The 14,101-nt window shown below is 34.7% G+C and overlaps 1 protein-coding gene across 1 annotated transcript in view; it reads left to right on the top strand.

Moving 5' to 3' along the window:
- The window catches only part of LOC117100826, a 49,451-nt gene extending 35,356 nt beyond the window's left edge, over window positions 1-14,095 (top strand). The window contains exons 13-20 of the mRNA XM_033240650.1: window positions 2,062-2,238; window positions 2,466-3,769; window positions 4,052-4,202; window positions 4,777-8,928; window positions 8,976-9,140; window positions 11,173-11,285; window positions 11,747-11,831; window positions 13,329-14,095. Coding sequence (XP_033096541.1) covers window positions 2,062-2,238; window positions 2,466-3,769; window positions 4,052-4,202; window positions 4,777-8,928; window positions 8,976-9,140; window positions 11,173-11,285; window positions 11,747-11,831; window positions 13,329-13,486 — 6,305 coding nt within the window. The 3' untranslated portion in view covers window positions 13,487-14,095. The remainder of the gene's footprint in view (window positions 1-2,061; window positions 2,239-2,465; window positions 3,770-4,051; window positions 4,203-4,776; window positions 8,929-8,975; window positions 9,141-11,172; window positions 11,286-11,746; window positions 11,832-13,328) is intronic.
- Window positions 14,096-14,101: the final 6 nt, after the last annotated feature.

Here is a 14,101-nt window from a genome sequence, read left to right as displayed (position 1 = left end):
GGTTTCTTTATTTCTTTTTCGTACATATTTTTCCTATCTTTTGGCACTAGGTTATTCCGCCCGGTATTTTGGTCACTTTCCATGATTGGATCTTTTCCACACTTTGTCCAAGCATAGACCATATATCAATGATGTGCTTAATAATATTTAGTGACAGTTCAGACTGGGGTGTGGACGTGAGGACCAATTACAGGGATTTAAGGGCAAACATTCAACACCAAATAATTGAAAAAAGGATCACCTGAATGAAGCTTTCGTAAAAGTTAACCAAGTTACCAAGGAAGAAATGTGCAAAAATGTAAGGGTCGTTTTAATTTCTGACGTCCCAGACCTAAACATCTCTAAAACGCATCAACAGGTCAAAATGAAACTTCCTAGTTTGTCAAGGTCTAGTAAAGAAATCATTAAATTACGATAGGTTGTGGATATGAGGAAAATTCAAAGGAAAACGTCCCAGACCAGATTTAAGGGCTAACATTTAACACCAGATAAATAAAACTGATCAGCTGATCTGAATGAAACTTTCTGGAAGGTTTTATCAAGTTACAAGAAAGAAATTATTGTGTTGGTGACGATCCAATCTATGGTGTAAATGTGCGGGTTATTTTAATTTCTGATACCCCAGGTCTAAATGAAACTTTCTATAATTAGTTTGTCAAAGTCTAGTAAAGAAATGATTACATTTTGTGACGAGCCGGAATTCAAAGGAAAACGTCCAAGGTCAGATATTTAAAAAAACGAATTAACTGATTTGAATAAAACGTTAGGGAAGTTACAGAAGACATTATTAAATGTTGGTGACCAGTTTTGGGTGTGTATTGAGGGTCATATAAAGTTCCAACGTCTCATATCTAAATATCTTTTAAAAAAAACTTATCAATGGATCTAAATGAAACTTTCATATAATAGTTTTTCATGCTCCAATAAAGAAATAATTGAAGTTTGGTGACGATCCGGAGTAGGGTGTGGCTATGAGGACCATTGAAAGGAAACGTCCTAGACCAGATATACCAAAAACTGACTAACTAATCTGAATGAAACTTTTTTAAAAGTTTAACCAAGTTACAAAGAAGAAATTATTGAACTTTGGTGACGATACAGATTCAGGTGTTAAGTTTGGGGTCATTTTAGGTGTTACTGTCCCAGACCTAAATATCTCAAAAACTGACCAATGGACCAAAATAAAACTTTACAGGATGGTTTGTCATGGTCCACGTAAGAAAGGATAAAAGTTTGGTGACAATCTAGAGTAGGGTGTGGACATGAGGAACATGTAACTGTAGACGTCTCAAACCAGATATCCCAAAAACTCATCGACTGATCTGAATGGAATGTTAACCATGTTACATATTTAACAAGAAGGTATTTTATAAATTGTAGTAAATTTCAGGGTCATTAAAATTACTAAGGTCCCTTATTTAAATATCTCTAATAACTTATAAATGTATCTAAATGAAACTTTCCAGAGTAGTTTTTCATGGTGCAATTAACAAATGATTAAATTTTGGTGGCGATTTAGAGTAGGGTGTTGATGTGAGAACCATTTAAAGAGTTTTATTGGACAGTTGATTAAACTACAATAAACGCAATTCGCGTTTCCTAAAGCATTTAAATAAAATGCAGCTAGGTTATACGCAAAATTACTGTGATATGCATGAACAATTTTCGCTTTCAATCACTGAATTACTATGAACTACAAATGCACTGGTCTACACCGAGTAAGCTCATATAGCACGCAATGGTGGTATGAGTCTGTATACCACCCTCGCTATTACCACTGCAGCTATAGTTTGAGTCCCACAAACGTTGCGTCGAAATTGGTTTTTATTGGTTTTTTGGGGGTTTTTTTTAATGACTTTTTGTTGCAATTTCAACATTATTTTTCATTATGCTAATGAGGAAAAGCCCTATGTTCTTTTGTACAAACAGACATAGTATATCTAGCTAGTTATTTTCTTATCTGTACTTTGATTTTATGTTCTGTATATGCCGCACAACGCTTACATGGAACCGAAATCAACATACTACTCTGTCATCCTAATTAGTTGAATTATATTATTACAGAGATTCTGTGTCCTGAACTGTCACTACCCAATGGTTACATCTTTTATCCGTGTGAAAACAATGTTGGCAGTCGTTGCATGTTTGGCTGTGATTTGGGTTACTTCTTAGAAGGAGATAGTATTACACAGTGTCAACTATCTGGACTCTGGAACAATTCTGCTTCAGTATGTAAAGGTAAGAAACGACTTCATATTAAAATTAGATTGGCCTATAGTAGTTACTATCAACATTAATTATATGAATTATGCATGGTATGCTAGCCAATTAATTAACAATGAACTAAACACATTTACATTTATGATAGGTCAGTGAGTCTGAAATCAGTAATGCACTATACATGGACAAGGACGCAACCACAATAAATTTACATTATTTGGAATAAAAATATGTTTACATTTTAGAAATTCAGGTGTGCTCACCATCTCCATGTGTAAAGGGTGTCTGTCGCCCATCTGAAAATGAGGCAAACAGGTATTTCTGCGACTGCACAGGAACCGGCTACACGGGAACAAACTGTGAGGATGGTTTCATAACAACACCTAAATGGCCTGAGATATGGGTAGGCCATGTCTACGATGATTTGGAATTTATTGCTAAACCAATGCAAACACTCATATTAACAATCATGGCCAATCCAAGTAAAGTTGTCGTTTACCCAACTGAACTATATTTTACTCCCAAATCGAATATCCAAACCGTTTCTATTCAAGGAGTTAGTCAGGGGTTTACGCAAATTACGTATGTTTTGAGAGGTAAAGGAGCAACTGAATTCAAATCTCTAAATGATGACGAGCTATTTGTGTTTCAAAATAATACACATACTAATGGGTATGTCTACGGAACACATTTTACACCAGGTTTTCAACTTCCGTCTGGGTGTTTTGAGCTGTCGGATGAGTCTATATGTTTAGGCCGTGGTGCACAATTTAGATCAACCGACAAATGGAAGACAACGAAGGCAGCTGCTCAAACTACTGGTGTGGTTTCTATAGCAACAAACTCATTTGAACTCCCAATTAATCTTATCGGATACTCAACTACAGGTAACGGGAAAACAATTGCTACTTCCTTCACCAATTGTCAAAGTCAAGGCCTAACAGTGGATGTAATTCAAGAATTTGTTCAACAGGAGTCATTTTATCGTAACTATACACGGCAACTGGAACACATTCTTCCTGATTGGATCACTTTTATATCAGTCAACATAGATCCAAGAAATTCTAAAACATCATTTTCAACATCGATCCTTAGGGGAAATGAGGTGAAATCAACCGAATGGTGCACATTTGCACCCGTCATCAATGATGGTCAGTATTCCGTATATTTACTCTACAAGGCTGAATTAACTGTTGGGGGCAGACATGTAACATTACCACTCCCGCCATACAAAGGAAAATACTGCTTTATTGTGGGTGTGTGTAACATCACTTCGGGGACGGTTATGATGATGTTTCCCGAAGGTTCAAGAGATATTATGAAATTCGTCAAGGATATAAATGTCGATGATTCCCTCAAAGTTGAAATCAATGGTCTTGCATTTTCTACAACCGAAAAGCTAAATCCAAATGGTCGATATGGTCAACAAGACGATAACAAAATCAGCATCTTTGTCAATCTTCAGTACGCATACAATATTAACCAAACAGTGTCTGCAAAGCTCGAAGGTAGTGGGGATATTCATGTGACACTAGAGGATATAACCCAAGTATGCTTAATTTTGTTTTAGAATATCTATATTATCTATCTTATTCTATTTGAAATTATACACATTTTCGGTGTTGGTATTCAAAAGCATGGGTAGCCATGTTTCTCCAAGCATAGTAAAATATAAATTGCAACATTACATTAAAATTAATTCAATAAATAAGTTTTTAAGGTCGTATAAAAAATAGAAATAGCAATACAGAATTATTAATTTATTAAACATATTTTAAATATGTATTTAAGCAGCTATTATGATTATTTATATATTTAATTTCAATAACAGCTATTTAGTCACTTGTTCACACAACGATGGATGTTACAGCAATTTGGTGAATCCAAAGTTATACTGTTCTGGAAAGTGCTTGGTGAAGACGTATCATTGGATTTCAAGTCGAACCAAGTGAATAATCCAATATTAAATGCTAACTTTGGCAGTAAGTTTTGTTTTCCTACACCAAGTGAACTAATTAAGATATTAACATACATCACAACTTTTTGAATTAAACACATCTATAATTAATAACGTGTAAATTACTGTGTATGACACATCTTCATTTTTTGGTTATGTAGCATCGTGTTACCAACGCCGACAAAGAAAATGGTTCCTGTCTAGTTGTTATATATTAATGATCTCTAATGTTTACCGTAAAACTTCTGACAAATTTATTATGCTCGAAAAGGATGACAACAACATAGTTTAATTATTATAATTCTGTAACTTTTATATTGAAAACACACACACACACACCTGTCTCTTATACACATCTAGATGTGTATAAGAGACAGGTGTATATGTGAGGGTTATTTTAATTTCTGATACCCCAGGTCTAAAGGAAACTTTCTATAATTATTACATTTTTGTGACGAGTCTATACGTTATAATACAAAAATATAGGCCTATGTATTTTAGATGATATATAATATGTTGTATATAATATTGTATGATAAAGTTTATATAACTAAATTGACATAAAATGACCAACAATGAAAACGTCATTTATTTAATAGATCTTCCTTCTGGTCGAAATTCATATACAAGTGGAATAGTAATAGAGTCATCAACGTCACAGGGTGTTTTTGATGATACGGCATTTTCATGGCTGCTTAAACCTCAGAATATAGGGTCACCAGCAGAGGTTTTCGTATATTATGACTTGTCACCGAGTCTTTCCATCCCATCTGACCTTAAGAGCGTAACAGAGATTGTTAATAAACTGCAAGACATGCCGACACAATTATCTACATTAGCTGAAAATCTATTGACATCTGGCTTTCACGATATGTATTCTACTATTCTATCTACAACCAGTTACTTGAATGATACAATTAACAGTTATTTCCAGGTATTGTCTGGAGAGGAGATAAAGTCAATTGGTAACTCTTTGTCTGAGTTGCGTATACAATGTAAAGGAAGTCTGAAGGCGCTTCGTTACGTAAACGACACGCTTTATAGCAACTCAAATATCCAATATAATGATTTTAAAGGAGATCTCCATAACATAACACATCAACTAGAGAAACTCTGCAATCAAGCTCTCATTGAATTGCAGAATGTTTTTGTTCACGAAACAACAACAGGATCTGGCTTTCGTATGACGTCTGAAGTCTGCTTGTCGTCGTATCTTTGTTTTCCATCGTTAAAAGTGGAAGTATCCATGTCAAATTCAAGCTGTCAAGAGTGTACTGAGCTACAAATTGATTCCAGTATATCAACAATTTGTATAAGAGGCAAATACGCAGCCAAAGAAATGCTGAATCGGTTTGTTACTATCCCTACCAATGCTAAATTTAGTTTAGCATTGCAATCCAATGTAAATCATTGGTCAGGATGTATACCAGTACTCACAAACATCTTTGGGATTGAGCAAATGACGACGTTGCACCTGACGATGTCAGGAACATATTTTTACTTGACAGGAAAGCTGTGGGGATTATTTGATATGGAAGGATTTGTTTCTTCAGAGTTGGATTCTTTTGAATCGATGGTACTACATGTGAATGGTAACTTTTCTGTTGAAGGTCCATTCTCTTTAGGAAGAATTATCAAAGACAAAATTATCACACTATCCCAGAAATCATTAGACGACAGCGAACGAAGACTGGAGCAAGGGGTTAAATCAGTCGCAATCGTAGAATCACGGTTAAATGTGGTTTTAGAAGAAGAACGTTTGAAAAAGGCAAAAGCTGACAAAGCGAGAAAACAATATGCTTCTGCAAATAACGATCTTCTAGTGGCAAATAAAAATGTCGAGCGTGCACGTGACTTATTGGAGGACCAACGTAATTATACACAGGAGATAGAAGACTATTTGAATTCCGTATGTGAAGTGCGTGAATGCAGAGGAGTATGTCTACCTGGAAGTACAATTTTCACTGTTATTGAAGATGTTTATGCGTATGTGCCGTATGAATGTTGTGATGAGAGAACGGAATCGGCGGTTGTGTTAGAAACAACTACATGTTGTAAAACTTGCCGAGGTACAAGAGCTGTAAGAAGATCTTTTTTTGGTTTAAACCCATTTAGGTTCGTATTCACTGGGTTTTCACTTGTGACTGGCTTATTAAACTTTGGACGACGAAGGTGTTATTCAAGGTACACCTGTTGTAACGTTTGCAGAAAACCTGTTGAAATCAGCGTTATGTACACGTCATGTAGTACATGCGTTCATTATCAGATTGTAGGTCAAGTAGAAAAGATTGAAACGGAAGAGGTTGCTTGTAGTACGCAGATGCCCGATGCTAACTGTGTGCGTAGTAATGAACAATGCCGAAAAACACGAAACCGATTATTTGACCAACTAAAACTAACAACTCCAGATCTTTCATCAATTATTGAAGAGTTGGATAATGCTGTCCTACGTGCATCACTTGCCGAAGCATCATTGAATGAAGCAGTAATCAAACTACAAGACGCAGTTAGTCAACACGAAGAAGTGTTGATTAGAGTTCAGTCATTGCAGGCACATCTTAACAATACGCAAAATGCGCTCAACGAAATAAATGCGAACGTCAAAGCAGGCTTGGCCATAAGGGAACTTCAAATCAACGGATCAATTGAAGGAAGTTTGGAGTTCAAGGGACTTCAATTTGATATTGACTTAGTTGGAGAGGAAACTACGGTAATTCCAGTCGTATGTCATCTCAGTCTGGCGGCCATTCCTGTACAGATTCAAATTCATATTGATCTCAAAAATTTAGAATACTCACTTGAAAATGCTGCACTGTTTATGACAGAAGAACTGTTTGGTGATATAACAAGGTCCGTCAGAAGAAGAAGAGAAGCGAGTCAAAGACGAATCGGGCTTGTCCATGGTCGAAATAGACGTGGCACTATTACAGTTATTGAACAACCACCGATGAACAGTGTAAGCTATAATTTGGTAAACAGCACTTTAGACTATAACATAAGCAAAACAATTTTGAGAGATCAAAATGTTGTTCAGAATGAGGCAAGATGCAAGGACTTCAATGATATTCTAGGTTTCGTCGAGCACTCTTTTGATACACTATTAGAGGTTGCAAATATTAGCAAAGTAACTAATGTACCAGCGTTAGAAAATGTAGACAACTTTCACAGTGAATACATTTATAATTTATCAATATCATCATCCAACGTTGTTAATGGCAGTGCTGCCTTCCAGTATTTTAACTTAACTATGAATGATATAAAATACCTAAACAGCAGTTTAGATGATGGTCTTATACATTATAATTTATCAAAACCAACATCGGAGGCTGTAAATACCAGCGCTGCCTTGCAGTATTTCAATTTGACTGTGGATGATATACAATATCTAAACAGCAGTTTAGAAACTGGTCTTGAGCAAAATGCTTTGATAAAAGTTATTTACTCAGCGAAAATAAAAGCAAACAACACAAAGTCATTGCTAGAGGTTGACGATGTTCTCTCAAGGTGGGAAGTTGTAATGGAAGAATACACACGTAATTTTAGTGGACTCGCTGATTGTGAGGGATTTCATGACTGTTTAACAACTGAATTGATCGCATTGAAATATTTGTCTGAAAATCGCCAAATTTACCAGAAGGTTATAATATTTGATGAATATATATCAACACTTTTAGATAAAAATACATTGAATGTCAATGAAGCTCTAACAGCAGCAACGAATGTACTCAATCAGATATATTTTCTTCAAAATAATAATGACATATGTTTAAGAAAGCCCACCATTACTAAACATCCAGTAGCTGAAATTGTGGCAGTCGAAGGAAATGACGTTATTATAACTTGTCTGGCATCGGGGTACCCATCACCAACATATAGTTGGAAGTTTAACGGTGAAACACTGAGTGGTAGGCATACAAATTCACTTCTACTGAAGCAAGTGAACGCCTCTGATTCTGGTGCGTACACTTGCCATGCCAGCAACAAAGTGACGTCAGTTCAATCTGAGCAATGTGAGCTTACTGTAGAGTTTGTACCATCGATTATCGAGCATCCACAAGACGCTGACATCGAACAAGGAAATCCTGAAGGCATATTCTTCACTTGTGAAGCTTCAGCTCTTCCTTTACCAAACTATCAGTGGTACTTCCAGGCTTCATTAACATCAACCATGAAAGCCATCGCAGGTGAGAATGCTTCTGGTATTGAGATATTAAGTCCAATATTTAGTCAAGAAGGATGGTATACATGTGAGGCATGGAACACACACGGAATGCAGATGTCAAATCGTGCAAAACTAAACGTTCTAGGAGTATCTATACCGGAGTTCTTCAGTGATATTACGATTACGCTTTATCAATTAGACGGATCAAACTCGACTCATACAAATGAGTCTTTGATTAATGTTATTTCAGAGGTCATTGGGGATGACGAACCAGAACTCGCACTTCTTAACTATAAAGAATTTAGTCCTGTTGGGAAGACATTTTTAACTGAGATATCATTCGACGTTAGAAGTGCAAACTTCACATGGATTGATATTGCAAATGCAAGTCGGAAAGAATTGGCGTATCACGTTCAAGACAAAATTGAATTAGTCCGAGACACAGTGGCCGAACTGAATGATTTGTTAACACTGGGAGAAACATTTGAACATCGGGGTGGATTATTCGAAGTGACAGGGTTCAACGCTCTTATGAATGGTCCAATATGTCCTGACACTCAATATGCACACCAAGATGGGTACATATGCGGTGAGTGTTATTGTTTATACAGTTTTTTTTTTTTTTTTTTTTTTTAGTAAATTGTCCTCCGGGAACATCTCGAGGGAATGATAATCTTCCAGCTACGTGTCGGCCCTGTCCGAGAGGATATTACCAGCCAAATGAAGGAAAAACAGGATGTCTTGTGTGCGATAGCGTCATTATCACTGAACCGGGATCAAGATACTGCCCCGTGTCTCCTTGTAAGTGATTACATTTTAATATCTGTTTAATAATTTTATTGTATGGTGCCTATTTTAAGAATATTTTTTATAGGTAATTTTTCTTATTTTAGGATTACTGTCGCAAGCTGAGAGCAAGTGCTATGCGTGAAACCCACAAAGGTGCTAAAAGCTGTACAGTGCTACTACAAATTGGATGCTAGCGTTATCAATAATATAAAAAAAAAAAACGGAAATAGTCCCAGTGGCACATAATCTAATTCTTCTTTATTTTAAATCATTCACCTCTTAACAGATTCTAATCTCATTGCTGAAGAGTGACTAAGATATATAAAATTAACGTACCGGCTTACTCATTAGATATTGGTAAGGTCTCACAAAAGGACAGTGTAAAATTACGTAAGCAGATGTGTTTGTGGCACTTGCGCGTATCCATGGTGCTGTTCTGCTTTGTTTAATTGACATGCCAGAAAGGTCTATTTCTTTACAAAAAGGCACAAAGTGATCAGCTACGAATCGTACTGTGGCAATGTGGATGACACCAATTTTTCTTGTATTTAATAATTATAAAGTTTATTGAATTTTATTGAATTATTAGAAAGTAAAATATTTTAATAACATTAATTATGTCATCATCAGGAATGATGACGACATAATTAATGTCGAAATATTCAATCCCAACACGATGGCGTGCAGTTCAATACTTGGAGTATGTACAGTATTATACATTCTTATCTGAGAGTAATTAAGTGGACCTTTCGGTTATTGAATTATATTTCATACTATACTATGAAATAATCATAAAAAAGTATTTTTTTCTCAATTGTAATTTCACAATCAAACTTACATATTGTTATGTGACCCTAAATTTCTATCACCTTTTTTAATATTTTGGCAATTAAACAATCATCTCAATTTTTTATTATTATTATATTCAAATTCAATAAGACCTTTACTTTCTTCTATTGAAAACAATATAGCAACAATGAAACATATTAATAACAAAGAAAATAATCAAAAGAAAAGCACATGCTTGAGAAGATGTTATTAAAATAGCATCTTGTGTTTGACAGGCCTGTACAAAAATTGACAAACACACCCCAAATTGTCTACCTGCTTCATTTCTATTTATTTTGAAGGAGAGAATAAAGACCACCTTTGCAGTGCTTTAACATTTTCTTTTTTACGTTTATGTTGCTACTTTCCTCTCATTTTTTTTCAAAGACACTTGATATAGCGCATACAGACTTATGTATTATGCGCTCTACAAATGCCCAGTAATACCAATACTAATGCACACATAACAGACACTGTAGCTCCTGAGAGCAGATTGTTGAGTCGTGACGTAAAACAATAATAATTTAGTATTCTGAAATTGGATTCTTCAGTTTGTTTTTTTTTTTAAGACTCATGGAAACTTAGTTTAGGATTGAGGGAGGTAAATTGTTCCAGAATATAAGGCAGAATATCTAATATTGTATTGAAAATAATTGGTGTTATGAGTATGTGTATGTGTATAATATCATTTCTGGATCTTGTGCGATAGCCTAATTGTGAAGGGAGTGATTGAAGAGTAAACATATTATTTATATGGAATAGAAAGTATGGCAGAGTATAAAAACGTACCTGTTGGATATGGTATAGGAATTAGAGAAGATTCAAATTTAAGGGAGAAGAATGAAACCGTGGTGGCATTTTAAGTTTTGTTTGCATTGTTATATGATTTTTTTTAATTTTTTGTATGACATTGGCTTTAATTATTTTGTAAGTTGGGATATTTTTTATACTCATCCTAAGTTATACTGTACATTTAAATGAATGAAATAAACCAAACTATTTATTAGCCAACGATTTAAAAATTGTCCAAATCCGTACTTCTATGAAACTAAAAACTTAACAACACAAATAATAGAATAGAAATCGTATTCCGTTAATTGATAATTGGTTTATTTTTCAAAATGATTTACAACATTATTATTATAGGTCTACAATATTGTATTAATAGTACAGAAGATAGGTATTTAAATTATATTACTTTTTTTAATTTGTATAGATGAAGATATCTCGACAAGTGGTACAGTGACTTTAATGTTAAATGGAGGCACCACGAACGTTTTGAATGACACCACTACTGAACCGCTTCAGATAAATAAAGTCAATGAATCGGTAAATGTATATTATATCAAAATGACATTTTTAATTATTAACATGTGGTGTATTAGTTCTCTAATTAAATTATTAGACATGTAGATTATTTTGATGTAGATCTAATGTATCCTAAATTAACCATTAGGATTTATGTTCTCAACATGAAGTTACGATTAAAATTATTATTTCCAGCAGACCCGTCAAATGTTGCTGTTATTAGAGACATGCTTACGATTGACCCTACGGTAGACAAATGTTGATACTGTTTTAATCGTAATCTAGTCCTAGGGTATGCAGTAGATGATGATGGTGGTGATAATGATTTAGAAGAAGAAGGTGATGATGATGATGATGATGATGATGATTATGGTGATGGTGATTATGGTGATGATTATGTTGATTATTACGATGATAATGATATCAATAATAACAAATAATAAAACACAATGTTAATAACTGTCTACTTCTTTTCTGTGAAGGGTGAGCGTGATGAAATCTTAGTATACGCCATTGGAGGTGGTGCTGGTGGATTTGTGTGTTTGGTATTAGTGGTCGGTCTCCTCGGTAAGTTCATAATTAATGATTGATCGGGACATGTGAAAACTATGCATTTAGGTTTATGATCTCTTTCACTAAAAAAAAAAAACCCTAAAGCCTAGACACATATCAGGGAGCTTTCGATTGCACAACAATGGTAAGATCTAGAAGATATTCACGTCACGTAGAGCAAGTTTTAGTTGTCGTCTGCATTTGTTGTTGGCCCTGATCTACGTTGTGTCCATGGATGACGGTGACGGATGAGTAAATTTGTTTTAGGTTTACTAGTCGTGCGCAGAGGCAACGGAACTAGAGTGAGGTGACGTGTCAGAGTGCATAAAAGAGCATGTGAGTGGGACAAAATGGATAAAAAAAAATATTTGGTTGTTACGATACGTATGGTAAAACCAGGGAGAGCCATCGGCATGTTGTAGTGAATGTGGGTGCGGAACATTAGAGTTAAATTAGGTTTCGTATGGGGAGGTGGAATTTTATGAAGATTGTCGTGCATAATCTTCAATTGGTTGTAGAATTTTACAATCAGGATAAGAAGAGTTAGACATGCTTGTTATAATACACTAGACCACGTATTGTTAGACTTTAAAAATAGGCGTACACTTTGTGACAGTCATGTAGTGTGATTGCCGAGAACATGGAAATAGGCTTCACTAGGAAAACATGTGAACACTTTTCAAATCCGGAATTACAGTAAGAACAACTCACTAAATACCACTTTTTGTAACATGTAACGTACACTTAATTTTTCATCTGATCTGAACTGAAGTAATAAAATCCAATACACAAAACCAAGTAAAATACACAGTACATCATTCAAGACCATTTCGTTTAGGAGAAAATAATATTTTGGGATGGGGGCATCCATTGAATTGTATAATTCAGATCTTTTTTTCCAAGCCAAAGTGAGATATTTTTTACAATATTGATCAAAAAATTGTTTTAAATTTGTCATGAATCACAAGCCGTATCAATCTCAATGAAAACGTTATCAAAGGGATGGCACTAGAAAAGTTATTAAATTTTATTTTGGCCTGTTAATAATAATTACAATATTTTGCTGAGTAAATTTAATAGTAAAGCTTCGGTAATAAGCAATGTCCCCACACTGCGCATTGCAGCTCTGAGCCGCATCTCAAACGAGAGATATAATATTATTTAAGTCGTTTTTATTTATTCCACTCATTTCTTAACATAACCGGTTTAATCTGCGCTCCTAATTTGACATTCGATAGTTTTGTCGTTTGATAGCTTCGTAGATTCTCGCCAGAGGGTGTTCCGGGAACATTGCGTTAAGCAAACAAAGTCTTTTGTTCGAGAGTGACGACAGGATGGCACAGGGCGCTACGCTACCGAGGATTACTGGCATATAAACTATAAAAAATGTCCTCATATCTGTCTCATATATATGACTAACAATTGTTTATGGTTATGCTAAATACCGCCGGGAACTTCATGAAATAAAAAAGCAGACGTATATAATACATTTTCATTCTTTTTTAATTCCAGTATTTCATTTCAAGAAGAAAAATCAACAAGAGAAGGAGACAGAGACCATTTTTGGCGTTGGTGAATCGGAAATACCTTCGTCTAGTGGCATTGACAACTTGCAGGCAGTAGACACCAACGTGGTACTTCAAAGCTATAAAGAAAAATCCAAAGAATAAAACAAAAAAAAATAACAGCTTTTTAATTACTTTCATTACATGAAAATAATACTTTATAGTATATATCATGAATATTGTAGAATATGATTCTTGGTAATAGGATTCATACATAAACCTATTTTGTGTCTACTGGTCCGAGAATTATATATGTGGACCCGTCCACTCTTGACCACACCCTCAATACACTGTACACAATAAAATTGTTTAGATCTACTACTAATAGTATTCAAAACTATTATAGCGCTTATATTTGCGTCTCGGGGCGACACTGTCAAGTAATATTGCCGCTCGTATTCAATGTGTAAAATATATCTTTTCAGACCCCTGTTATACAATTTTATTTATTCAGTTTCAAAAACTTCACTCATTGATTATTCAATATTCAAGAAACCACTGACCAAGCTATATCATATTCTTGTCACCCCAATAAATTGTATTTTAGAAATGCAACTAACAGTTAAACTACACTGTGCTTTAGTTAAAAATAATATAATGAGGGCAAGTAATAGAATAGAACCTGTTTAGCAAGGCGAATAAGTTAAGTGTAGACATAATTATGTATAAATCATTAATCTACAGGTATATTACTATACGTACATGTCTCAGAGTATATAT

Source organism: Anneissia japonica, unplaced genomic scaffold (assembly GCF_011630105.1).
Source record: "Anneissia japonica isolate Jap-2015-1 unplaced genomic scaffold, ASM1163010v1 scaffold287756_len632865_cov181, whole genome shotgun sequence".
Classification (NCBI taxonomy): domain Eukaryota; kingdom Metazoa; phylum Echinodermata; class Crinoidea; order Comatulida; family Comatulidae; genus Anneissia; species Anneissia japonica.
The sequence above is the reverse complement of the archived record's forward strand: the minus strand, read 5'-3'. Positions and strand labels throughout refer to the sequence as shown.